This window comes from Cupressus sempervirens, chromosome 3 (genome assembly GCF_028749045.1).
Source record: "Cupressus sempervirens isolate cs-2001-9-10 chromosome 3, ASM2874904v1, whole genome shotgun sequence".
NCBI lineage: Eukaryota > Viridiplantae > Streptophyta > Pinopsida > Cupressales > Cupressaceae > Cupressus > Cupressus sempervirens.
Genome location: NC_143120.1, coordinates 631,668,361 through 631,695,391, shown reverse-complemented (window position 1 = coordinate 631,695,391; position 27,031 = coordinate 631,668,361). Strand labels below are relative to the sequence as shown.

The following is a 27,031-nucleotide window of genomic DNA, read 5'->3' as shown; positions in this document are numbered from 1 at the left end:
ATCCATAGTAATGATATTTACACCAAGTGTTGTAGTCCCAATTGAATATTGCTTTCACAATTTGCTCTATTGGATTGAATGACTTGGTTTTGTAGGTTGATGCCTTGTGACTTTGTTTCTTGCATTTGTGACACTTGCCTTCAAATTTTGGTTTCTCTTTGCATTCATTAGATTTGTGACCATGCTGATTGCAATTGTAGCATTTACCATTGAATTTTGCTTTACCATTACTCCAACATTTGTTTGATGTATGACCTATCTTACCATAGTGATTGCAAGTAGGTCTTTGATTGCATTGAGCACCTTGTTTGGAGGACTCACCTTCTTCTTTGTATCCAATTCTTACTTGTCCTATTTGTCTATTGAGATTCTACTCATTTAGTTGATTCAATTGATTCATGTCTGCCTGGGATTTCATCATTCTTTCATTGATTTGCTTTTCAGTGTTTAGGTTATTTTTCAAATTTTCACTGATTTTTTTTTTCCGATCTCAGCTCACTTCTTATTCTTTCATTGATTTATCCTTCCAAATCTAGATCATTTCTTAATCTTTCATTGATTTGTCTTTGGCTCATGATTTCTTCATTTGCGTTGGAGATTTGATCCATAAGATCTACATGCTGAAGGGATTGGTTCTAGATCTCATTTTTCCTTCCATCCATTTCTTCTATCATCTTGTTCCTTTGTTCCAAGATTTCACATAGCCTTACTAACTGAATTTCTTGTTCTCTTTTGAGCTTTCTTACTTCTTCTTACAGGGAACCATTCTTTTCTAAGAGTTCTTTGATTACATCATTTGCTTCATCTAAATTTCTTGAAGGGAAAAAATCTTCAATCTTTTCTTCAATGTGTTGATCGTCATTCATTTGATTTGCAAGTTCCATCCTTCTTTCCAGGGATTGAGAAAGTTGCTCCTTAGCTTTATTGAGTTGTGCAATGAACATTTCTAGATCTAGCTTTTCATTGTCAATTGCCTTATCAAGTTTGAATATCTCCATTGTCCTTGATCTTTTCTCAAGCATTCAAATTTATCCTAAAAACCACAAAGCTCTAATACCAATTGTTGGAAATATTCAAGACTATATTAGGTTACTGAGAGGGGAGGGGTGAATCAGTAACCTTAAATTTTTTACCAAATTCAGATCTTAATTGCAATAATCCAATTACCATTTAATTCATCAAATTAAATCTAACTACATGCATGAAAAAATGAAAACATAAAACATTCATGACACTTGAACACAATAATTTGGTGACCAAAAAACCTTCCAAATAGAAAGTAAAACTAGGGTGGGGATGATACCCACAAAACTTCAATACTATAGCATAAAGTTGGCTTGTTAAGGCTTACAATTATCACTTCTGATGATCTACCCTATTAGGAGCAATTAAGACTACTAGGTCCACCTTGTTAGAGGATTTACAAACACAAAATGAAGTATGCACTCGGTAAAGAGATTTGACAAAAGACCGTTAGGTCTACCTTGTTAAAAGATTTGGACTAGTTCACCTATTAAGATGAAATAATAGATCTCTAACTTACAACTGGATTGCTAATAGAGATTCTTTGAAGTGTTGATCACCTTTATGTGATAGATATGACTCTGCTACTACTTTATTAATATGGCCTTACAATACACTTTGTCTGCTACTAATTCACATTTACATGCTTCTATTTCACATTATTTTCACTTCCATACTTTTTTTTTAATACTACTTTGGATATGATACAATACATTATATATATATATATATATATATATATATATATATATATATATATATATATATATATATATATATATATATATATATATATATATATATATATATATATATATATATATATATATATATATATATATATATATATATATATATATATATCAATCCAATTTACAAAATTACAAAGTTAGCCAATATACAAGTTAACACCAATATTACAAAGTCAAATACTCTGGTTCTAAAGACTGACTTGGTGAAGTTTTGATACACGACATCTACTGTCACTACTCGGCATCGTCAGGAATTCCATAGAAGTAGAAGCTTGGTCCATACTAATCATCTTAGAGTAGTCTCGAACTCAGTCTACATTGGTATGGACCAAGCTCTAAGATGATTAGTATGGACCAAGCTTCTACTTCTATGGAATTCCTGACGATGCCGAGTAGTGACAGTAGATGTCGTGTATCAAAACTTCACCAACTCAGTCTTTAGAACCAGAGTATTTGACTTTGTAATATTGGTGTTAACTTGTATATTGGCTAACTTTGTAATTTTGTAAATTGGATTGATATATATATATATATCAATCCAATTTAAAAAATTACAAAGTTAGCCAATATACAAGTTAACACCAATATTACAAAGTCAAATACTCTGGTTCTAAAGACTGACTTGGTGAAGTTTTGATACACGACATCTACTGTCACTACTCGGCATCGTCAGGAATTCCATAGAAGTAGAAGCTTGGTCCATACTAATCATCTTAGAGTAGTCTCGAACTCAGTCTACATTGGTGGCTTGGTAAATATTGTGTAACTCGGTAGAAACTAAATTACTCATTTACCATGATTGCACTTGGTAAACACTAATCATCACATAGCTTAGTTAACACTAACTTCACTTCACATGAATTGCTAGCTCGGTAGAAACTACAAATCTTGGTAACCATTGAAATGCTCAAGTTGAACTGCTGGACTTCACACTACCTTATTCTACTCAGTTTGAACTATTTCTCTTCACACTAACTGAATTCCCTTGGTAACCACTAAAATTCTCAGTAGGAACTGTAGAGTTCAATGGCTACTGAATTACATGGCAAACATTGTAGACTGTTCAATGAGCTCAGTAGCCATACAAAATCTGAATAAGTGTTTTCACTAATAACAAACTTTATTAAATGCTGATAGCCTAGTCCTAAGGTGAGGTTGTTCAGGGTAAGTTGCTCATTGTTGCTCATAGTTTCTCAATTAGGTTATAGAGGGAATTTTTGTGTTTTGAGGGGTATAATGGTCAAAAAAGTGTTTTAAGGACCTTATTAAATGTTTTACAACCATTTAAGGCATTTGGAAAGGTTTGACAACATTTGGAGGAAGCGTGATGGTCACACACCCAAACTTGCAAAAAATTGCTCAAAAGTTGTCAATGTTGTCGATGACAAAATTGACAACTTTTTGTTGCATTCAAGAAAATTTGTAGTTAAATTATTGTAACTATCTAAAATATTTATGGAGGGACTTGGGATGTGTTTATAAGGCCATCCATGACCTTTTTGCAGGATTGGATCTTGGAGCGAATGCTGGTTGTATGGATTGAACAACAAGATATACATTGCAGTTTTATGCTTTTGAGGGTTATTGGCATTTTAATGGATTTGATTGAGCACTTTCATTGCTTGAAGTGTTAGAGTAGATTGATTAGAAATTCTATACAATTTTAGTTTTTTCTTTCATCTATTTTTAATTTCTTGAATAAATTGTTTTGTTTCCTCTCTATTTGGTGTCCTGAAGCAAGTGACTAAGCAAAATGGAGTCATAACTCCCTCTCCCAATGAAGGATCTATACGACCTATTGGGATTTGAGAGATGACCACTTGTACATATTGTATAGAAAAGGAGGGCCCTTGGAAATTAAAAAAAACATTTCTATGGTGATTCCTTAGGTGAGCCAGAGATGCACGACTAGGGATCACAGTCAAATGTAGAGGTGTTAGAGTGATTGAATGTTCTTGATACTTCAATCAAGGCTTGGTAAGTGTTAGGTGGGTGTCTAATGAAGCTCCAATCTCAATGGGAGGCATTGGTGGAAGTTCTATGGTGGATAAAAATTGTTTCCTTGTAGACAACCTTTTAAACCTTGAAAACCCTTATTTTTAGGCATATTTTGTGGCCGTACTGTACGAATAGTTTGGGAACCTTAGACCACCCAAATCTATAAGTTCTCTAAAATAGGTGTCTGGATCATTGGTTTTTTAGACCATTTTTTAATGACTTTTGCAAGTTATCTATGATTTCCTTCATTAGGAGTGCTAATTGCTTGTAGCCCTATTACAAGCTTTTGAGTGAATTCTTGCTTGATTTTTGAAACTCAATTAGGGTTTCAAGTTTGATTGTGATTGTGGATCTTGAAGGAACTCCAAATAACTCTCTAGATTTTCATCCATCCATTTGGTATATCAAATGAGTATTTGGGGTTGGTTGCAATGAGGAAGAGTTGTTGTTCTACATTGGTGTACATGAGTTGAAAAGCCTAGGATCTCTTTGTTAGGGTCCTAAGGAGCATAGGGTGACTAGTAACGCTATTAGGTCAAGAGAAAGACCTAAGGTATCTCTAGGAGTAGCTAGGGTGGGAGAAAGATTGGTTATCACATTAGAGTGGTATTAGAGAAAGTTAAAGACTTGAGAAGAAGGTGTATGTCTATAGCTACTGGAGAGTCAATGGGTGAGTCAAGTATGGTGACTAATGTAGAACTAGCTAAGGAAGTTGATGAGTAAAAGGAGAAAATAGACTCCTTGAAGTATCCTTGGAAGAGGTGAAGACAAAGTTGGATGAAGTTGTTGATGTAGCCAAGAGAAAGGAAGAAGAAGATAATGAGAAGGGTAAGAAGGTAGTAGAAGAAGATGTTGTCCTTGGGGTAAGTGCAAGAAGTTGGGTCTCACTTTTGGGCAAAAAGTGTGTTTTTCCTAGTTTAAAATTTTTTTGTCAATTGATGTCAAAATTTGAGGTATTTAGAGATTGAATATTAAAAAACTTTAAAAATAAAATTTTTAGTGTTTGGAATCTAGTTTTTGAATATGTAATTTATTTGTGTACCCATATGATAGATTTTATTTTTGGTATGGATCTTTAAAAACCACTTTTTCAAAATGTCTGTTTCACGACCATACCACACTCATGTACGAACACCATAATTTGACACAAATAATTGAATTTTCATAAATCCTTTTAAAGAAAGTTACCTAATACACCTAATATTGATGAAAATATTTTTCCTTAATTTTTATTGAATAATTTTTTTTTATTAATTATTAAATGGCTATAAAGGTAAATTTTAAAACCTCTCATGTACGGACACCATAATTTGATCAAAATTTAACTTTTTTCCAAAATTCTTTTTTTTAACTTGAAAAGAATTATATGTAGATCGATGACATACAAATTAATTTAAGAAAAATTATAAAATAAAAAAGTTATTAAAGTTTTAGTGAACTTCACTATTTTACATTTAGGTACCACCTTTCATTAAAAAATAATGCAAAAATAGTAAATAAAATCATAGCACTATAAAGTTTATATTTATGAAATAAGGACAGTGAGAGCTCTAATGGGTTTTTGTTGCATAAAAAAATTGATCGGGAAGACCCTCTAAAAGTTATGGCAAGGCGTGAATTTGTCAGTTCAATGCCTTAGCCAAATCTTGAGAGGTCAATGCATAAGATTGGTCTCACCAAGCCTATCTCGAACTAAAATTCGAGGTGGGAGAAAAAAATCCTGCCCAATATTGTAAGAAGGTGGCACCCATTATTTGAAATTCAAAAAATGGGTACCCATTTTGAAAATGTCAAATCGGCATACAAAATCCCCCCAAAAAACAAAATTTTAAAATTTTAGATCGTTTTTCACTTTTCAAAAATAGGTACCCATTTCTAAAAATGCAAATTTTTTATGTTTTCAAAAATGGGTACCCATTTTTTCAAAATTAAAAATGGGTACCCAATTTTTTTAGAAATGGGTGCCCATTTTTTAAATTTAGGATTGAGTGCTCGAGCCTGAAATGGGTACCCATTTCTAAAGGATCACGATCTCAATCTGTGGACTTTCATAGAATTGAGACCCAACTCCTTACTTCTACCCCCTGAGCTAGACCCTATCTTGAATTTGGAACCTTTCTTGAAAGATATAAAATCCCTAGGTGGAAAATTTTTGGAAGGTGTGCCACTATTGAATGGAAAGATGGATATAGATGTAGTGATGGATTGGTTGGATGGCATGGAGAACCGTTTTGATGGTGAAGGAGTGTTAGTGGCACAAAAGGTCAAAGTGGCTAAGTCAAGACATAGAGGCTCATTCGTAACTTGGTGGAAATATGTCCAAGACAAGAGGATCAACATGGGAAATAATCTTATAGCCAACTAGAATGCCATGGTTACCAAGTTGAAAGAGAACTTCCTACTAGAGGACTTCAAAATCCAACTTCAAAAAAGGAGACAAGGATTGAAACAAAAAGATTTGGACATAGGCTTTTATATAGAGGAGTTTCAGAGGTTATGCCTTAGATACAAGAAGCAAGAAGACAAGCCAACAATAGTGGCTAGGTATTTGGGTGGTTTGAATTGGAATATCCAAGAGAAGCTTAGTTTGTGGTCACCTACCACTGTTCAGATGTGTCATCAATTATCCCTAAAGGTGGAGCAAAAGAATAATAAGAAAGGGAATTCTAATTTCAAGGATAGAGGCAAGGGTAGAAATTAGAGAGGACAAAGAGGAGGTTACCAAGGTAGAGGAAATGAATAGAAGAATCAAGGTGAAAACAAGTTGACAGAGCAAGCCACTGAAAGCGCTCTTAGAGGAGGATATGGAAAAGGAAGAGGAAACCAAGGAGGTACAAATAGGGGCAAAGGATCATGAAGGAGTAACTCATACTTTACTATTATTAAATGTTATAATGGTGGTCAACTTGGCCATCCTGCATATAGATGCCCTGGAAAGCCCTCTTCTCCAAACCATGACAAAAGAGTGGCATATGCACATGAAGATAGTTGCAAGGAGAGTGAAGTGGATCACATAGAGTATGATAAAGAAGAGAACCTTGTGTTTAGAAGGATACTGATCAAAAAACCTTCTCCTGATGAACCTAAGCATAGGAAAGCTCTGTTTAGGATAAGATGCAAGATCCTTGGAAAATTTTGGTAGGTTGTGGTAGATTTAGGTTCTACTAGTAATGTGATATTAGAGGAGGTAGTTGAGAAGCTTAAGTTACCTAAAGTACCACATGTGAACCCATATAAGGTGACTTGGATGAAAAAAGGACAGAGTATATTGGTTAATGAACAGACTTGGGTGGACTTCTCCATAGCAGGGTATAAGGAAAAAATATTGTGTGATATATTGCCCATGGATTCTTACCATCTACTATTGGGTAGACCCTATCAATATGATAGGGAGGCAGTCTATAGTGGCAAGGAAAATTCTATATCATTCAAGGAAGGAGGTAGAACATTTAAAATCCAGTCTTTTTTGGAGGGTGAAGAACCAAAGTCTAAAGTACCTAGTGTGTTGTTATGAAGTGGGAAGCAATTTTTTAAGTACCTTAAAGATGAAGAGAGGCAAGGTTATGTAGTGGAGTTGAAGTCCAATGGAGAAAGAAAGACAGTCAAGGACCCTTTACCTTCAGAAGTAAAAGCTTTACTAGAAAATTATAAAGACATTGTGAGTGATGGAACTCCTGCTACCTCCTAGAAGAATCATAAGCCATCATATAGACTTTGTTCCTAGTGTATCCTTACCAAACAAAGAAACATACAAGCTTACTCTAGACCAAAACTTGGAAGTGGCAAGACAAGTGCAAGAACTGATGGACCAAGGTCTGATCAAGAAGAGCATAAGACCATGTGTAGTCCCTGTTGTGTTAGCATCCAAGAAGGGAGGAAAATGGAGATTGTGTATAGACTCAAGAGCTATAAATAAGAGCATAATTAGGTATAGTTTCCTATACTTAGGATTGAAGATCTCATGGATTGTCTTGGAGGAGCTATGTACTTCACCATATTGGATTTGAAGAGTGGTTACCAAAAAATCAAGATTAAGGAGGGAGATGAATGGAAGAAAACATTCAAGACCATAGATGGGCTTTATGAATGGCTTGTGATGCCATTTGGTCTCTCAAATTCTCTTAGCACATTCATGAGGCTCATGAATGAAGTGCTTAAGGACTTCATAGGAAGATTTGTGGTTGTCTATCTAGATGATATAATCATCTTTAGCAAGACAAGGGAGGAGCATATCAAACATGCAACAATAGTGTTGAAGAGGTTGCATGAAGAGAAGCTTGCCATCAATCTTGAGAAGTGTGAAATTTTCAAGCAAAAACTTGTGTATCTAGGCTTTGTGGTGTCTAAGGGATCCTTCAAGATGGGTCAAGAGAATGTTTTTGCAATCCTCAATTGGCCACCACCTACTACATTTTTTGAGGTAATAAGTTTTTATGTTCTAGCTCAATTCTATAGGAAAGGAATTTTAGTGGCATATATGTACCTTTGCTAGATACCATAAAGGGTGGGGTCAAGTCTAAGTTTAAATGGACCTTAGAAGCTGAAAAATAATTCGAGTTGCTAAAGAAACAAGTAGCTACCCAACCTATTTTGCAATTCCCTAGCTTTGAGAAACTTTTCACCATATAGTGTAATGCAAGTGGCTTAGTAGTAGGGGGAGTGTTCAGTCAAGAAGGTAGGCTAACAACCTTCTTTAGTGAGAAACTTAATAAGGCCAAAAAGAAGTATTCTTCCTATGATTTAGAAATCTATGCCTTTTTTCATTCTCTTAGGAAGTGGAGGCATTACCTACTAGCCAAAGAATTTGTTGTCTTTATAAATAATCAAGCGCTTAGCTACATTAACACACAAGAAAAATTGAGTAATAGGCACTTGAAGTGGATGGAGTACTCACAAGCTTTTACCTTCATAATCAAGCATAAGAAAGGGTAGATGCATTAAGTAGGAGGTTGTTGACTATTCAAGAGGTTCAATCACATAGCATTGGAATTGAGAGCTTCAAGAGTCTCTATAAGGAGGATGAAGATTTTGTAGAGGCATACAAGGTATGTTCTGACTTTGAAAATCATTTTCATAGTAAATTCTCTAAGTTTACATTGCATAATGGATTTCTATTTAAAGGTGATCAGTTTTGGGTACCAAGGGGATCCATAAGGGAAAGCCTAATATAGGAAAAGAACAATGGAATTGTAAGTAGGCACTTTGGTGTGAGGAAAACCTTAGAACTAGTCCAAAGATTCTACTATTGGCCTAAACTAGTCAGAGATGTAACTAAGTATGTAGAGCAATTCATGGTATGTATGAAATCCAAAGGAGGGATGAGTAATACAAGTCTTTATCAAGCCCTACCAGTTCCAAACAGACCACGAGAGTGTGCGAGCATGGACTTCATAGTGGGATTGCCCAAAACAAAACAAGGTTATGACAATGTCTATGTAGTTGTTGACAGATTTGGCAAAATGGGGCACTTCATTCCATGCAAAAATACCAATGATGGAAGCCACATTGAACATTTGTTCTTCAAAGAGGTTGTGAGGATTCATGGCCTTCCATTGAGTATAGTTTTAGATAGGGATTTAAAATTCATGAGTCACTTTTGGAAGGCTTTATGGAGCACACTTGGTACAATCTTGCATTTGGATCAGCCTACCATCCCCAAATTGGTGGGCAGAATAAAGTGGTTAATAGGGCACTAGGTAATCTCTTGAGGTTCCTAACTAAAGAGTATGGGAGAACTTGGGATTTTATCATTCCCCAAGAAAAGTATGTCTACAATGATAGTAGGAATAGAACCACAAGTAAAAGCCCCTTTGAAATTGTATATGGAATACATGCTAGAGGTGTGTGTAATTTGAGAGATCTTGGAGGAATGGAGCATAGAAGTGGACATGCTGAGGATTCCACCATGAAAGAAATCCAAGAACATGTCAAGAAGACTATTCAAGATAGTACACAAAAATTGAAAGCCAAGGTGGATGAAAGAAGGAAAGACATACAGTATACTATTGGTGACTATGTTATGGTGCATTTGAACAAGTCTAGGTTACAAAAAGGTATGCCAACCAAGGTACAAATGAAGAGAGTGGGACCTTGCAAAATAATAGCCAAATATGGAGCCAATTCTTGTAAAGTTGATTTGCCATAAGATTTTGGCATCTCTCCTATCTTCAATGTGCAAGATTTGGTTGATTTCAAGGGTACACTACCTTAGAGCAATCATGGGGTCAGTACTGATCTAGAGCCTACAATAGCACCTACACCAAGCAAGTTAGAAGCTAAAGAAGTGTTGGATTCCAGAGTTAAAAAGGAAACGAGACACCAACTGTACATGAATAACCTCATCAAGTGGAAGGGAAAACTTGAGTCATTAGAAACTTGAGCTGTTGAAGCAAATTTCAAGAAAGCAGACATCCCTTAAGACCTCTTGTCCATAGGAGTGACATAGTTTTCTTTCGTGGGGGAGTATGGTGCAAGGGAACCTAGGTAGAGTTGTGAAAGACCTAGGGCTCCTAGGGTATTTTAGCTTGTAGTGGTGCTAGCCATACCACTAGGTGAACAATATGGCTAACCTAATCATAAGGTGAGGTTTTTTAGGGTAAGTTGCTCATAGTTGTTCATAGTTGCTCAATTAGGCTATATAGGGCAATTTTGTGTTTTGAGGGGTAGAATGGTCAAAAAAGTTTTTGAAGGACCTTATTACATGTTTTATAACCATTTAAGGCCTTTGGAAATTTTTGACAACATTTGGAGAAAGTTTGAGGGTCAAACACTCAAAATTACAAAAATTAATCAAAAATTGTCAATGTTGTCAATGACAACATTGACAACTTTTTGTTGCATTCGAGAAACTTTGTAGCTAGAGTATTTTAATTGTTTGAAATAGTTAGGGAGAGACTTGGGATTTCTTTATAAGGTAATCCTCGACCTTGTTGTAGGGTTGGAACTTGGAGTGAATGTTGGTTGTATAGGCTGAATAATAAGACATAAATCATAGTTTTATGCTTTTGAGGGTTATTGGCATTTTGATGGATTAGATTGAGAACTTTCATTGCTTGAAATGTTATAGTAGGTTAATTTTTAATTCTATACAATTTTAGTTTGTGCTTCCATCTAGTGTTAAGTGCTTGAATAAATTTTTTTGTTTCCTCACTGTTTGATGTCCTGAAGCAAGTGACTGAGTAAAATGGAGTCATAACTCCCTCTCCCACCATAGGATATACCACCTCTTGGGATTTGGGAGATGAATCCTTGTACATATTGTAAATAAAAGGAGGGCCCTTGGAAATAAAATTAAACATTTCTATGGTGATGCCCTAGGCGAGCCAGAGATGCATAACTAGGGATCATAGTCAAATGTAGAGGTGTTAAGAGTGATTGAATGTTCTTGATACTTAAATCAAAGCTTGGTAAGTATTAGGTGGGTGTGTAATGAATCTCCAATCTCAATGGGAGGCATTGGTGTAAGTTCTATGGTAGGACAAACTTTTTTCCTTGCAGACAACCTGATAAACCTTAAAAACCCTTGTTTTTAGGCATATTTTGTGGTCATATTGTATAGACAGTTTGGGAACCCTAGACCACCAAAATGTCTATTTTTTCTGAAAAGGGTGTCTAGATCATTGGTTTGTTAGACCCCTTGTTAAGGAATTTTTCAAGTTATTTGTGATTCTCTTCATTAGGAGGGCTAATTGCTTGTAGCCCTATTACAAGCATTTGAGTGAATTCTTGCTTGATTTTTGGAACTTGATTATGGTTTCAAGTTTGATTGTGATTGTGGATCTTGAAGGAAGTCCAAATGCCTCTCTAGATGTCCATCCATCCATCTGGGTTATCAAATGAGTATTTGGGGTTGGTTGGAATGAGGAAGAGTTGTTGTTCGACATTGGTGTACACCAATTAAAATGCCTAGGATTTTTTTTTAGGGTCGTAAAGAGCATAGGCTGACTAATAACCCTATTAGGTTAAGAGAAAGACCTAAGGTATCCCTAAGAGTAGCTAGGGTGAGAGAAAGACTCGTTGTCACATTGTTCAGACTTTAGGATAAATTTTTATTTGCTTAATTGCTAATAATATATATTCCATAGTAATCTTCATGTTTCTTTAGTTCGCATCTTTTCAGTAAATTGTAAAAGAAAAAAATAATAAATAACACCAATTAGGCAACCTCTTACAACTATGTTGAATTATTTATATATTCAAAATGCTAGCACCCCATCATGACCATCTCAACTAATGAAAAATCTCCCAAAGCTTGCCAATAGCAAGATATCACCATAAAAAAGAAGTGTCACTAAAAGAAACTATACATAACATGCCTAAGGGACTGTTGTGCAAATGCCTGTCATCTATTTGTCATTCTTAATGTTACATGTGCATAAGTTGTGTAGATTTATGCTAGATATGGTAAATTATAGTTTACAAAAAATAAAATTGATTACCTGTCTCATTGCTATGGTTGTTGGTTGGTTTTGTGATTCTTGTAATCAAAACTTATTTGATTTCTTAGTGTTGAATAGTAGTAGGATCTAGGTCTAAATAATATAAGAAACATCATGGTGATTTCCAGGTGCATGTAATATATTTTACAATTGAAAGTGTTTTGATTTCTTTAAATGAATGATAATGAACTATGCAAGACACTCAAAGCTACATTTTTAGGGGTATTAAGACCATGTAAGGCATATTCGAGAGTTCTTCATTTTTAAAATAATTTTTTAATTAATTCCTAATATTTGCTCTTTATTTTTGTAGGGTTGATTTGTTTGGTAAATTTGCCAATGTGTGAGTGTGGTATTGGGCATGTAGCAATGAAGACCTCACATACACCGAGTAATCCAGAACACAAATTATTGTGTTGTCCAAATAGACAAAAGGTTGTTACTATTTTTTTTTGTATGCTTACATTTTATGTAAGAACTAATTATTATGACAACCACTAATGTAGATATTGTATTTTAGGGGGACAATGGCTATGGATTCTTTTAGTGGGCTAGTGATGCCCCACCTACATCTATCATAGCTAAATCTATAGTATATGAAAGGAATGATTTCAAGTCATGCAAGTCTCGAGTGACTGCTACAAATGTCGTGATTGCTTCCATGGTGAAAGCTAAACTCATGTTTATGCTATACATGCTTTGCATTATAATTATTGTTATGATTGTTCTAATCGCACTAGTCTATTGGGACCATATGCATAAATGTAGTTAAAAGACAAAGAAACTATTGTAAATTGTAACTTATTTTATGAATTTGTATAGAAATGGTGGACAAATTTAGTAATGATTTGACTATTTTTTTGTTTAGAACTTGTTTATGACCATGGTGACTAATTCTATATATAAATGATGAACAAATTCTACTAGCTTCATGAGTATTTTACTGTGTATATGTTTTCATGATTTTGTCTATTTTTAAAAAATATTAAATTCCTGATAAATTAACTTCACTCTATAAAATGAAAAAAATATTAACCCCTTTTAAAAAAAAACAAATTAACCATGAGAAAAAAATATTAAATTAAAATAAAAAATAACTTAATAAATATAAACTCAATCTTATTCCAATTCCAATTCCAATTTTGCTCAACTAAAAATTGGATAAACATATTCACCATCAAATTCCTCGTGAACCAAATAGATCCAGAATTAAAAATGCAAGGATATCAAATCCAAAATAACTTGCTAGAAAAAGGATGAGATGGAGACCCCCTAAGGAGAACTGTAAACTTAATTTTGATGGTGTTATGAGAAAGGAGGGTTCAACTGGAGGGGGTATGGTTAGAGATAGTGAGGGTAGAATGCTTTTGACCTATGCTGGTAATCTAGGGAAAGTCTCGAATAATGTTGCAGAAGCCATGGCACTTTTTTGAGGCTTGAAATTGGTTATCAATGTGGGATGGTAGAATGTGGAGATAGAAGGTGATTCAAAAATTATTATTGAAATTGTGCAAGGCATCATGAAAGAGGGATGGGTGATCAAAAGGGCGATAGAAGATATAAGACATTTATGACTCATCCTGAAAAAGATTGGAGCTGAAGCATATTTTTTGGGAGGGTAACAGGGTGGCATATGAGATGGCGACATTAGGTTTGAGTGCGCATGACCTACGTTGCTGGAGGGATTTTAGAGTGTTGCAAAATTTGGTAAGACTTTTAGTGAATAAGGATACTGTCCCATGATTAAGTACACCTAGAGAGATTTTTGGCATCTTAGTGATAACTCGGTGATGAGTGGATTGATGAGGTCAGATCATTATGGATAGATGGCAAGGAATGATGAAACAGGTACTTACAATAATAAATTCACATGGTTCGAAAGGGAAAGTATATGGAAGGACAATATGGGTGTATTTTTTATGATTTTGTTGTGCATATCTTTGTAATTTGTGCTGAGTAAAAATCCAATTTTTAAAAGGCTTTATATTATTGGGAATGATGGAAAATAATGGATTTGGGGTAACGACAATTGGCACGTGATAACTAAGCCAAGATGTGACACGAGTATGCATGAGAGAAAAGACCTTTATGAGTACTTAGTGCAACCCATTTTTTGCATTAGTGTGACTAGATTAATATTTGCCTCTGGTTTAAAGTTTTGACAGAAGAGAGAATTTTGGTAAAGGTTGCAGATATGAGGGGAGATCTTCTATGTATTAAGCCTATGATAATTGAGGAAAGTACCCATAAACTCCAAATTTGGTACATGCTTAAAGAGGGTGGTTTGGTCTCGTTAATGGAGGCGGTGAATGGCTTTGATGAGAGTTGTTTTCGTCAATTTGTTAACTCCTGGGAGGATAGGATGGTTATTGTTAATGTTATTACATTCCAGATTTTTGAGGAAATCATCTCCTTGGCGACGAGCCTAGCAATGAAAGGGAGAAAGTGGTAGAGGTGTCTAGGGTTGTTGATGAAACTAGCTTGAATCACTTCTTTCTAGAGCGCAAAGAACTCATTTGCCATCATGGAGCGAATTTGTAGGAGAAACTTCTAGAGCCTTGGAATGAAATTTTCTTGGTTCTAATGAAGTATTTAACCCTTGAAGGGAGGTATGATGTTTGTTATTGTTATCATTTTCCTCTTCTAAATCACTTCCACCATCGTGATTATATTTCTATTTTGTTCTTCCTATTACATGAATTAGAGGATTCAATTTCCGATGTTAAGGAGAAGATTAAAAAGGGATTAAATTATACTATCCTCCATCAGGGGTTGATGTTCTATCTTAATTCCACCTAGCCTTATTACCCCCTAGGATTGTGGAGGTTGATATCCCGACTCTCCATAACCTCCGCCCCCACCATATTCCTCTAAGAATTACCGGCCCTAGAGCCCCTATCCCCCAACCTTCACCTAGTGGGTCCCCTAAGGAGAGGAAGATTGCCCCCCTTGGTTAAAAAATAAAAATGGAGAAAGGGAAGGAGGAGTTGGAAGACTTCGAGGATGAGGTGAGAGGTGGTAGGCAAAGATCTAGAAGAATTGGGGTGACAAGAAGTTGAGGTCCATGACCTCACATGGGGAGGATTCAGATTCTGAGGAAATGGCCCACCCCAAACAACAAATAAAATAGAAGACTTCAAACTATGGTTTGGGGAATAATGAGGAAAAGGAGGTGGAAGTCTTGGACTCTTCAAGGTTTGGCATGAGTGATGTGACTAAAGGAAGTAAGGAGATGACCCATGTCTTAGCCTCAATTACTATGGGGTGTGTGGACCTCACATAGGACCAGTTCCCTGATACGGTGGAAAAAGTCCCCTCACCTATGACATTGTCTTCACCTACTATGGTTGTACCTAATGATAAGATTATCTCTAACCCTTCGGTTTTGCAAAAAATTGACAAGGACATTGTGAAAGGTAATACATTGTGGAAGGTAATCTGAGTGGTAAGCAGGAGGTCCTTAGGAGATTTTCAAGCTGACTGATAAAGAGCTGAGGGAGAGAGTGCACACCCTAGAGGAAAGAGTAAGACTTTGGCAAAGTTTAGCATCAAGGTGACACAAGCAATGACCACTACTTTGCACTTGTTGAAGGATAATCAGGAGGGGGACCTGACTCATGAAGACTCCATAGTGTTGTTTGACTTCTTGGCTGAGGACTGGGCCAAGATCCTCAAAGGGAAGGATGAGAAGAAGCCCAATTAGGGCCTGCTCCCCTTGGTTTCTTGAGTTTTATGGTTTGCTAGTTACTGAACTTAGTGTGGTTTAAGGCGGTTTTGCCTTTGTTTATAAACTTTTACAATTTAAGTAGTAATGTTTCAGGCAATAGTAGTAAGTTGCCTGGTAAAACATTTTTAATGATCGTATAGGTGTTGTTTTTGCTTGGACTAGCAACAATAGGGGATAATTTTGTCTGGTGGTAATCTGCTGGTTGTATGCTAGTTTGTCTGTTATAAGGGTCGACTCCTTTGTTTTGGCTGCTTTTTAATTCAAAAACTTATTCCCAATTCCTATTCATGTGGCCAAACGAGCCCCAATAATTTAGAAACTAGATTCACAGTATTATAATTCTTATTCTTTACATAACTTCTGATTTTAGATTAGAATTTTGGCTGGACATAAATTTTAGAAATTGTAGTTGATACTTTTTTAATGTTATTGATAATTATGTTATGAAAGTTTTGATATTTGTTGTCCAATGCTTCTTTCCTACTTCACTATACCCTGAAACTGTTGTATAAAGAACAACACCTTTATTATAATACTTTTAATATAAAAAACATTCAAATCGTTATAATTATTCTTTTAATTGAATAGCTGATCCTTTTGTTTAATTTCTAATCATTTATCAAACATTCAATTTAAACCTACATGAGTTGAATGATTGTTGGAGATTGAAAATATAAAACTAATACACTATTTAATATGAAACTATTGTTACAGCATAATCCGCAAAACAAAAAAAAAAAATCGAACCGAATCTGTTGAAAGACGAGAACAGATTTAGGTACCAATCTAAATTTGCACGTGAGAAAAGACTTCCGTAATGTTATACGGCAGCCCAGCCATGTGAAAAGGAAACGAAAATTATTTTATTAATTTCTAGTTTTGAATGTACGATGGAAATGAAGTAAAGCTTGCATCTCCATAAACTATCTAAATCAACACTGTCATATAGTCAGAATAAATGATTTTATACTCACATTTCAGTTAGTAAATTCATGGAAGCAGGTAGGAATTTTTTCAGTACTGTACATGACAATTCAAATAATTATTAATGTGATCTTAGACACATTTTTTTAATATATATATATATATATGACATGTTTATTAACCTTTTCTTTGTTGTCAACATGTTTTTAAAGATGGAAATCTCATGAAAGCATTTTTTGGATATCTTATATTAAATAAATTGATTCTTACAATGATACATGTTAAGACTGACCTTGTAGAGCCGATCATATGTTAATTCACAATAGAGTAACATATGTTGAATTCATAGATGCTTTGGTTATCTACAATATTAAATATAATTATCTTGGATGTATGTAGGAATCAGTTTCTCCTGTAATATGGTGTTGTTTGGTATGAGGAATTGTCTGAACCACAATGAGGACAGTTTGGGAAAGCGTGGAAGAGTAGAATTTTTGAAATCCACATAAGCTAAACCAAACCGAAGGGTATAACCAAAATCAAGTTCAAAATTGTCCAAAAGGCTCCATACAAAATATCCTTTTACATTTGCTCCATCCCTATATAAATCCAACACCTTAACAGAGTTAGATCTTAATAAACACCTTCTATATATAATGGAAAAAATTAAAGCTTAAATAAATAGAGCTTACTCGATTGCCTCTAATAGATTTACAAGATAATCGTGATGAAAGTTCACTCTAATTGTATCGTTCAATTCTTCTTTCATTGTTTTATTGTAAGCTGTTGCCACTCCTGTCATTTTGCTTCTACCATTACTTATCAAAATCTTGAAAGCTAACAGAAATGGAAATGACCTATTCATTAAAAATAAACAAAAACATCTAGAGTGCATAGATTCAACAGGGGAAACGAATTTTACCATTCTCTAGGATAAAAATTTCAGGACTATTATATCGATTCTTCACATACTCCACCAGCAGCTTGATACCTCGGGGAACAATGTAAAGTATCATGGCAGATGATTCAAATGCAGTCTGCAAGCAATTAGAAAATAATAATATAATTGAATGGATGAGGTTGAGTGTTTTGGGCAACTTTGACTGAATGGATATTTCTTAAGTTTTGATTCTTAATCAAAGAAATTCAGCTTATGACTCATGCTTTTATATTAAAAAGTTCAATGAATATGAGTTTGATAGATAGATTTGATTGGCTTGATTTTTTTAAAGAGATTAACTTCAAAAGCAGTTAGGCTAACCTTTGGTCCAATGGGGACCCCATCTCTGACTCCTGCAAAGGACATAATCAATGTATTGGGCATCAAAATTAAAATTTTGATATGTGGGGCAAGAAAGCCAAAGAGAGATTGTGTATAAAGTAGACCAACCTGTTAGCTCAACAGCCATGTCAGCATAGTAATCTCTGATGGTGGAGGAAGAGTTTTTGTCAGAGGCATAGAGAGAGCCATAATGGTTGAGGCCTACGAAGTCTATGGAACCCTTGAGCATTTCAACTTCATCTTGTGTAAATTTGGGTAAGCGGTCACCCACTATCCTCCTCATTGAAGATGGATAATCCCCAAAAAATATGGGATCAAAAATCCTGCAAAAACTGGAAATACTCAACACAAGCCCTAATCATAATCACTCTTTCCTACGAAGGGAAGGAAATCCCTTGCACTTACCATCCTACAGTGAATTCAAGAGCTCTTGACTGTGCCTCAAGATCTTCAGTGCTATTTGTTAGTGGTTCGTACCAGAATTGGTTGATTGGGAATCCAACAGAACTATTTTTTGTGGCCTGTATGAAAAAATTGAATCTCTTATGGGCATAAATGGCTTTGAAAATATTTAAAACTAGTGATGAAGAAGATAATGAGCCTTGCCTCATTTCCCCTGAGCTTTGCTACAGCAGCAGCATGTGAGAGGAGCTGGTAATGGGCAGCAATGTATGGCTCTGTAGTAGAATTCCCTTGGGTGCAATTTCCAAAGGGAGCAGAGCATCTGCCAGGTGGCATGGCTCCAAGATCATATCCCATACTTGCCTCTAGATTTGGTTCATTAATTGTGATCCAGTGCTTCACTCTGTCTCCAAATAAGTTGAAACACACCTCTGCATAGTTTGCAAAATCATCTCTGCACAAATAAAAGGGTAATTAAAGAAACATATGGATGTCTAAATTACAATTGATTATGCATTTGTCATTAGATTCAATTTTAATCATGTAGTTTTCGGATCAAAATTATCAATCCATATTCCAGTTGGAATCATTTGCCACTACATATAAAGCTCTAATTATCAATGCCCAACACAAATTTCAGATTTAACCAGACCCACGGGAGGTGGTTAAGCTATCAGGAATCTCCAAGACGGTGCTGACCACCAAGTCCGAAGCAACCGCTGAAGGGAGACTTGAACACGTGACCCAAGGCTCTGATATCAATTACTGAACAATTGCACTAAAAGCTCGAACTATCCATGCCTGCTACAAATGCCAGATTTAACCCGATACACGAGAGGCAGTTAAACCATGTCACGAATCTCCAAGAAGGTGCTGACTGCCAAGTCAACATGGGATTCACAAGATCTTATCTCTCATAAGAATGAATAATCTAATTAACACTCATTACATAAATGTTCATAGAGATGAAGCATTACACTATATTTCATGTTTAAGCAGACTTTGAATTATAATTCAAAAAAATAACTCTGGGAGGTTGTTGTAATCATGGTTTAAGGCCTCACACAATGCGACGGTCAAGCCAGCCTCCATATTCATCCTCTAGTGCTTGTGGAATGTCAAAGTGGCTGATAGTCACATATGGTTCCATGCCTGGATGCCAATAACAGATTTGAGCAAAGAAATTGAAACTAGTATTAATACCCATTAATCAAAAAGGATAGCTGAAATGGAAAGACAACCAGACTTAGTATCAAAATCCAAAATTGAATCAATCACAAAACATATCTGCAACATCCATACTTTTATAAGAGAAATTCAATCCTATGAATTAAATTGCATAAAGATCAGTACCCAGCTCCAAAAGGCTATTAATTAGATTGTTGTAGTGCTCCACTGCAATGGCATTGATAGAACCTCTCCCCTCTGCAACACATCAGAAACCAACCATATGAACATCTAATCTCTCACAAGTTCAAGATAAAGTTTTTGGGATTGAAGTTTTTGATACCTGGAATCAATCTGGACCAGGAGATCGAAAAGCGGTAAGCATCAAATCCTATTTTTGCCATCATTTTGATATCATCCTGACCAAACCAGCATATTCAAACATTGGAATAGATTTCCCACAATGTAATCCACTGGTTATTAATTGAAAGAGGGGGAGAATATGAGCATACTCACTGGATATAAGTAATACTGATTGACTGTAACATTAGCATTGCTTCCATCCAAAGTATTTGCTATGAACACCAAGAAAATCCATCAAAGTTTAGAGTTTACAGATTCATGAATGAAGGAAGAAACAAAATGAGAAAGTGATGGAGTTCTAACAATGGATTCTTACAGGGAATGTCATAGTAAGTGTCACAAATGCTTGGCATTCTCCCATCCTTGGCCACTGCACCTTCATACTGCAATCAAGGAATTCATTTAAATTAGTATGGAAGCCATGGAAATCAAGATACAAGAGGATAGGAATGAAATGAGTACTTGATAGGCTGATGAACTACTGCCAAATGTGAATCCATGGGGAAAGCTCTTCCTGTTGAAGGAACTCTCCACCATCATAATTGAGCTCAGGAGAGTCAGTAAAATGATCACTTTCCCTTGAAACCACATCTTTGCAAACAGAGACGAGGCTAACATTGCAGAGCTGATTAGGTTCCAACATTGAATAAATAAGACAAAATTTACCATACAAATTTTGAATTTCTAAATATTTAAATGAACCAAAATTGGGAAAACCCCACTTTGACAAATCTCTACAATTGACAAAGCAAGACAGTTTAACTGTATCCCCACTTTGTTCAGATAAACTCCCTGTTTTTCTGTTGTGAACTTATTTTGGATTCAAAACATAATTCTACAGAGATGCAGATTTAGAATGGTAGGCAAGAAATTGCATCAGTCTAACCTAACACAGTTTGATTATTAGTTGGACGTCGACATAACCCCACACTCATATTTTACACGTATCTTTATTGTGCTGAATTGAATCAGTTGCCAATTTTGAGAATATGATACTGAAACAAAAGAACTGTGGTAGATTATCTGTATCCATAGTTGGTAGGCCAGGCCAACAATATCTATAACTTTGGCCCTTACTATACTTTCTTTTAATGTGTACTTTTGGTCTGGGGTTTGCCAACTTTATAAGATTTGTACACATTTCATATAGTGTTGATTCTTGTTTTTCTTGATTCGATTGGGATTGCTAACTTTATAAGATTTGTACATTTCATAGTGTTGATTATTGTTTTTCTTGATTCGATTGTAACAGATGTGATATAATAGACCATCATTTTGATTGTTCTATTCTTTGTATACCTCTTGGATTTGATTTAATATAGCCCCACCTAGATCTAAGTCAACCTTGATCTACAATGTTGTAACAAATTTTGAATCAGGTTATCATGAAAAAGGAAGTAGATCATTATTATTTTATTTATTATTATAGTTGCATCATGATATTGTACAACGTGTTAGTTGCTAAATTTAGGTGGGTTTATATCTAACCGATAATTGTAAATTATTTTGATAAATTAATTGTGTACATATAAAAGGATATCCTAATAAATTTGACTACTTTTCGAATATGATATAAATTTAATGCTATTTTAATTAACACCAATCATATGGTGCAATTATCTCATCTATGCCTAGATGGACATGTAGCTAAATAATTGTTAATTATAACAATTGGGTATGTGCATGATCATGATGGGCCAAAAAGTGGCGATAGGATAAAAAACATTTTTCATGTGAAACAGATTAAACAAATAGTTTTCTTAAAGAAATTATCAGCTTTCAGTCAACATAAGTATTGTCAAATTATGTGTTCAACAAGTAATTATTACTTATTTTCTAATGGGATTACTTATGAAGTATTGATTTATGTACTTATTAAAAAAAATCTGTAACTTTTAAATGGTATAACCTTATGAAAATATGAAAGATTTGTCACATTCTAAGCTTTTCCTACTATGAGGAAAATAAATAAGTTTAATTTTGTATAGTTTTGAATGAGTTAAGGTGGCAAGACACGAGAGTTTTTTAATTTAGAAAACTATTGTGGAAGAAAATTTAAAATTAATTATTTTCCTGAAATAAAAATATAAAAAAATATACATCACATCTGAGTATGAGTCTATTTCTTATGTCTAGAATCTTTTAAAAAAAATTATCATTTGATTGTGATTAAGGCGGTCAAACATACACCTACTTATTTTTTCCTGAAATTTTTTGTACTTTCGTGTTGAAATTCAAAATTTTGAAATTTGATTTTTTTAATTAGAAAATATCTAGTCTTTTACAAACTACATTTAATGTACTACAAATTCAATTCTTAATTTTGTTTGATATAAGTTTCATAACTAGTTCAAGATTTCACATCAAGTTGACTAACATTGATGTCCTTATTTTGCATTGCCACTTAAGACTATAGTTTGTCCCACAACACATACCCAATCTTGTTGTGAATATATGAAAAAATATCACATCAAATATAATAGTGTCATTGATAATCAATACTAGTTCTATACTGTATTTGATTAAGATAAATTACATGGTGTAATAGTTTCATGTAATTTCAAGTGTCAAGACCATAGGGAAATTGAAAGCACTAAGCAAAGTCAGAGTTTCCTTAGTTACATGAGAGAGTAATAGAGTCAATTGAACAAATAAAATACAAGAGTTGACATTATATTTAATAAAAAATCAAAGCTCATAGATACATAAGGTAATTAGAAGTATGTATCAAGTGATAATTATTAAAATATTTAGACATTAGCAATAAACGTAGAGCTTTGATTTGTAAATAAAAATTGTTGACTTATTATATATAAGTATGGTGTTAGCTAAAAAGGGATTAGAATAAGATTTATATTTATAAAAAGAAAGAGAAACAAATAGATGTTATTATGGCGGGTGAGATCGGATTAAGAAAAGCATCAATTTACGATTAAATAAGAAAGAAATGAATGGAGAAAACATGGACAAGCATCTAATATTGAGAAAAATATCATTAACGCAATGAAGAAAATTTCAAAATCCTGAATAACTTAAAAAGAAAAACATAATAAATTTTGAAAAAGAAAAATGACAAACTTAAAACACTAGAGGTTAGTGAGTAGACATAATAACCACTATGGAAGTTAATTCTAGAAAAACTTTGAAAGAAAGATCTCCTTTTGAAATCTAGAGTAAAATAACTTATAAGAATATAATGAAAATAACAAAAAAAATTATTTATAGGAACAAGAGAGCATGCACAACAACACTAAAGGGAGGGAGGTTCCCATAAATATGGATTCAAAATGTGAGAGATTCAAATCGATGCATGAACTCAAGGAATCTACAATGACAAAAGATGATTAACCTCTATTCTTGTTTCTTGTCTTGAACTCATTTCTTAAGTTATAGATCGTGGGAATACTAATAATGCATATGACAAATATGTTTTTCCTTTTCTTAGCTATCTTATGAGAATTGTAATTAGTCATTCTTCACATTTCAATTTGACAATGAGTTAATTGTTTTTTCAACATGTTTGAATTTGACAATAAGTTAATAATTTTTTTTATATTCCATCTTAGATTTAATGTTTTCTTAAGTAATTGATCACCAAATTTATTAAGTATGGAAATGAAGGGTAGCATCTAGCTCTAACTTGTAGGTTTTTTCTTGGATGATACTTAAGAAATTATTAATGTGCTATTTGAAATGTATCTACTCATGATCTACCCTTCTATAATTTCATAAATCCTTATATAATCCTAAATACCAAATGAATTGTTGATCTTACATAGGCAATATTGACTTGGTGTTTACTGACTACAATAATATGGATATATTCCTTTTTAGTCCATAAGGAATGTTATGTTACAAATTTTTGGAATACTTTAGAACCATGGGGAGGTGAATCAATTATCCAAGGTCCAAATGCACAAATAGAACTTTTAAGTACTGCAACTTAGTTATTCTTATGCATGCATTGATCATTCAATATCTTAAACATGTGCATATCACTATCTTATGTCAAATTTTTTTTGAAGAAATGTAAACATGCAATACCACAAAATCAATCACACATTTCGACACAAGGATTTTATGTGAAAAACTAATTAGGGAAAAACCACCAGTAACATGCTACCAATTTTCACTCTTTTGAAGTGAGTCTTGTAAGGAACCAACCTTGTTAAAGGTTACAATGCACACTATTAAATGTGACTTGGTTAAAGGATTTCAATCACCTTGTTAGGAGTGATCTTGGTTAGATGAATTTAGAACATTCCATTAGAATATCACCCTATTAAAGGATTTACTAATGATTGTTAGGTCAACCTCAGTCCAAAGGATTTATCTAGATTGATACAAAAGTTAGAGAGTAACAACAGGACTTGATGTGATAACAACAAAAACTCACTTGCAGATTACAGATGTCACATTTAGTCCTCCATTATGCTTGACATTCATCCTCTTCATCTCTGATAGTTTGTACACCCTTCAAGCCTTCATCACCTTAAGCCTTCTTGCTCTGTATGCCAACTACAGACTCTTCTATTCGGCCACCATATGAAGCAACACCCTAAACTTATTGTCTTCCTTAGGTTCTCACACATGAAAACTGTTAGTTCTGGCCTATTATCTCTATAAATAGAGAACTTGGATATTTTGTTACTTAACTTGGATATAGAGAACTTGTCTTAGTGCTCCTTTTATACACCATATATCTCAACCTTTCTCTAGGTTCTCTTGTTATCCTTTCTTTTCAATTCCTATTCATTAATCAATCAATTGATAGCATTCAGACCAACGTAAGCAATTGTCTTATCAACAAGTAATAGGTTTGACATCAGTGAAATTTTTTAATGATTGTTCCATGATATATTTCATCAATCTTCTTCACTTCAACAATTTTCTTTCAACAATATCCCTCTTTGGCATTGATGGCAAACCAATATCAACAACAATACTAAAAAGAAACTTAATACATTTTATTGAAATCTCTCCCTCTATCAGTATGTGAGCCTTCCTCTATATACTTTGATCTCCTTCCTTTAATTTCTCCCTCATCTGATCTTGTCCCTCTTTGACAATCATTCTCCTTCCTTCTTAGATCTCTTTGATATCTCTATCTCTGTCAATATATGCTTTAGGTACAACTCTCTATATATTCTCCCTCTTTGACAACAACCAAAGACTTTTCATCTATACATGCAGATATAATCAATTTGGGTTCTCTCTCTGTCACCTTGCATGTGACTATAAATCTCCTATTTTCAGCTCCTTTACTTCAAGAAGGTCCTAAAGTAAGATCCACTACATCAATTTGTAAAATATGTCATCCAACTCAGTGGATGTAGGGCATTCCTCTTGCTTCTTAATAGCTTTGGATAGGGGTATCACCCCTAGTTTGCCTCTAAGATATTCATGTGCATCGTGTATGCATGAATATACGGCCTCTGCTAACACACACACTTCAACATAGTCATTGTATGTGGATTCATCCCGAAATGAACATTGGATTGTTCATCCAAAAATCAGCCGACAAAGCGACCTGTTGCCTTCCATCTAAAGGGAATTGCTTGTTAGATATCCTCATATTTGAGGTGTTTAAGCAACCAGACCCTCTAAGAAAGAAGGATTTAAGAAATGAAATTAATCTATATGATTGTGCAAATTAATCTAGAATGAGAAATGCATTCTAATCTAAGAACAAGTAAAGGAAACTAGATTAATCATATGCATATTATGCTAAATAAGATTAACTAGAAAATGAATATCTTATGAAAGTAAGGAGCTCAAATGAATGCACAATCCAACAGCAATTCAATGCAAATTCTCATTCAACCTCCTAAAAATGAAGAGATGAGGGTCTCTTAAATAGACTTTCCTGGAATCCATCAACAGTTGAGATCGATTTCAATCAATGGTCAAGATTAAAGGGGAAGTTTAGTCATAAAGGAAGATTCCCAAATTAAAGGGAGTTAATTGATTTAATTTGAGTAGAATAAGGAGTTAACTGATTTAATTCCTTTTTGATCAATAGTGAACTGGGAATTTTCCTTTTTGAACTGAAGAAGGATTTTTGGAGAGATATTTAATTTAATAAAATGAGATATGCTCTCATAAATATATTTCCTATTTAATTAAATAATTTCATTTAATTAATTAGAGACACTTTCTTATTTAATTAAATAACTATATTTAATTAATTAGGAATTACTCCTATTTAATTAATTAAAGAATAGCCTTCCATTTAATTAAATAATTTTCTTTAATTAATTAGAAATACCTTTCCCATTTAATTAAATAATTACATTTAATTAATCAAGATAGGCGTATTTATTAAATTAAATAAATTTAATCCCATAGTACATTAGTCTTAGGAGATAATTTAATTTAATAAAGTATAAATACTTTTAAATTAAATTATAATTAAATCAAGTAGGTTTAATGTGACTAATATGAGTACGTACTATAGGAATTAAATAAGAAATGTGATGAATGCAGATTAGGGTCTTCTGCATCTGACAATTAAGTCAAGTAGTGAGTTAGATCAAGAATGTGTCTAATGAAATAGGAGTTTAGCAATGATCAAAATAGACCAGAATTGGTATCATGGCAATGAGCCAATTTTGGGGTATTACATTTTTCCCCTCTTTGAATGAATGTGCAAGCAGCATGCTCAATTCAAAGAAAATCAGAAAGTATGATGCATAGATAAAAAAAAAAGAGATTGGTTTCGAAATTGATTCTACGGAGACCAATTGATGAGCTTTTAAGGACTATCTCTAGAATAGAGCTTAATCCCAAGGAATCCAAGTAGAATACCTAGATACCTGAATTGAAACAGATAAGCTTTTAAGGATCATCTCAAGCACAAAGCTTAATCCTAAGGAATCCAGGTAGAATGCCTAGATACCTAAGTTGAAACAAATAAGCTTTTAAGGATCATCTCCAACACAAAGCTTAATCCTAA

General features: G+C 34.0%; 1 protein-coding gene across 1 annotated transcript; it reads right to left on the bottom strand.

Annotated features, from left to right (window-relative positions):
- Nucleotides 1-17,081: 17,081 nt before the first annotated feature.
- Nucleotides 17,082-21,037, bottom strand: LOC149568267 (beta-glucosidase 34-like). The gene is made up of 13 exons (XM_089821247.1): nucleotides 20,539-21,037; nucleotides 20,393-20,459; nucleotides 20,230-20,288; nucleotides 20,057-20,132; nucleotides 19,900-19,971; nucleotides 19,611-19,698; nucleotides 18,751-19,000; nucleotides 18,550-18,665; nucleotides 18,253-18,467; nucleotides 18,124-18,155; nucleotides 17,785-17,899; nucleotides 17,555-17,657; nucleotides 17,082-17,461 (listed from the first exon to the last, which is right to left on the bottom strand). Exons 1-13 carry the CDS (start codon nucleotides 20,743-20,745, stop codon nucleotides 17,233-17,235), a joined length of 1,629 nt encoding a protein of 542 aa, XP_089677373.1. The 5' UTR covers nucleotides 20,746-21,037; the 3' UTR covers nucleotides 17,082-17,232.
- Between the last annotated feature and the right edge of the window lie 5,994 nt (nucleotides 21,038-27,031).

Bases quoted from the DNA above. Each gene is read 5' to 3' on its own strand.
- LOC149568267 (XM_089821247.1), bottom strand. From the start codon at position 20,745: ATGGTAAATTTTGTCTTATTTATTCAATGTTGGAACCTAATCAGCTCT. The intron at 19,699-19,899 runs GTACTGATCTTT...ATTGGCATCCAG, and splicing joins TAATAGCCTTTTGGAGCTGG to GCATGGAACCATATGTGACT. The intron at 18,666-18,750 runs GCAAGGCTCATT...TTTTTCATACAG, and splicing joins CAAAGCTCAGGGGAAATGAG to GCCACAAAAAATAGTTCTGT.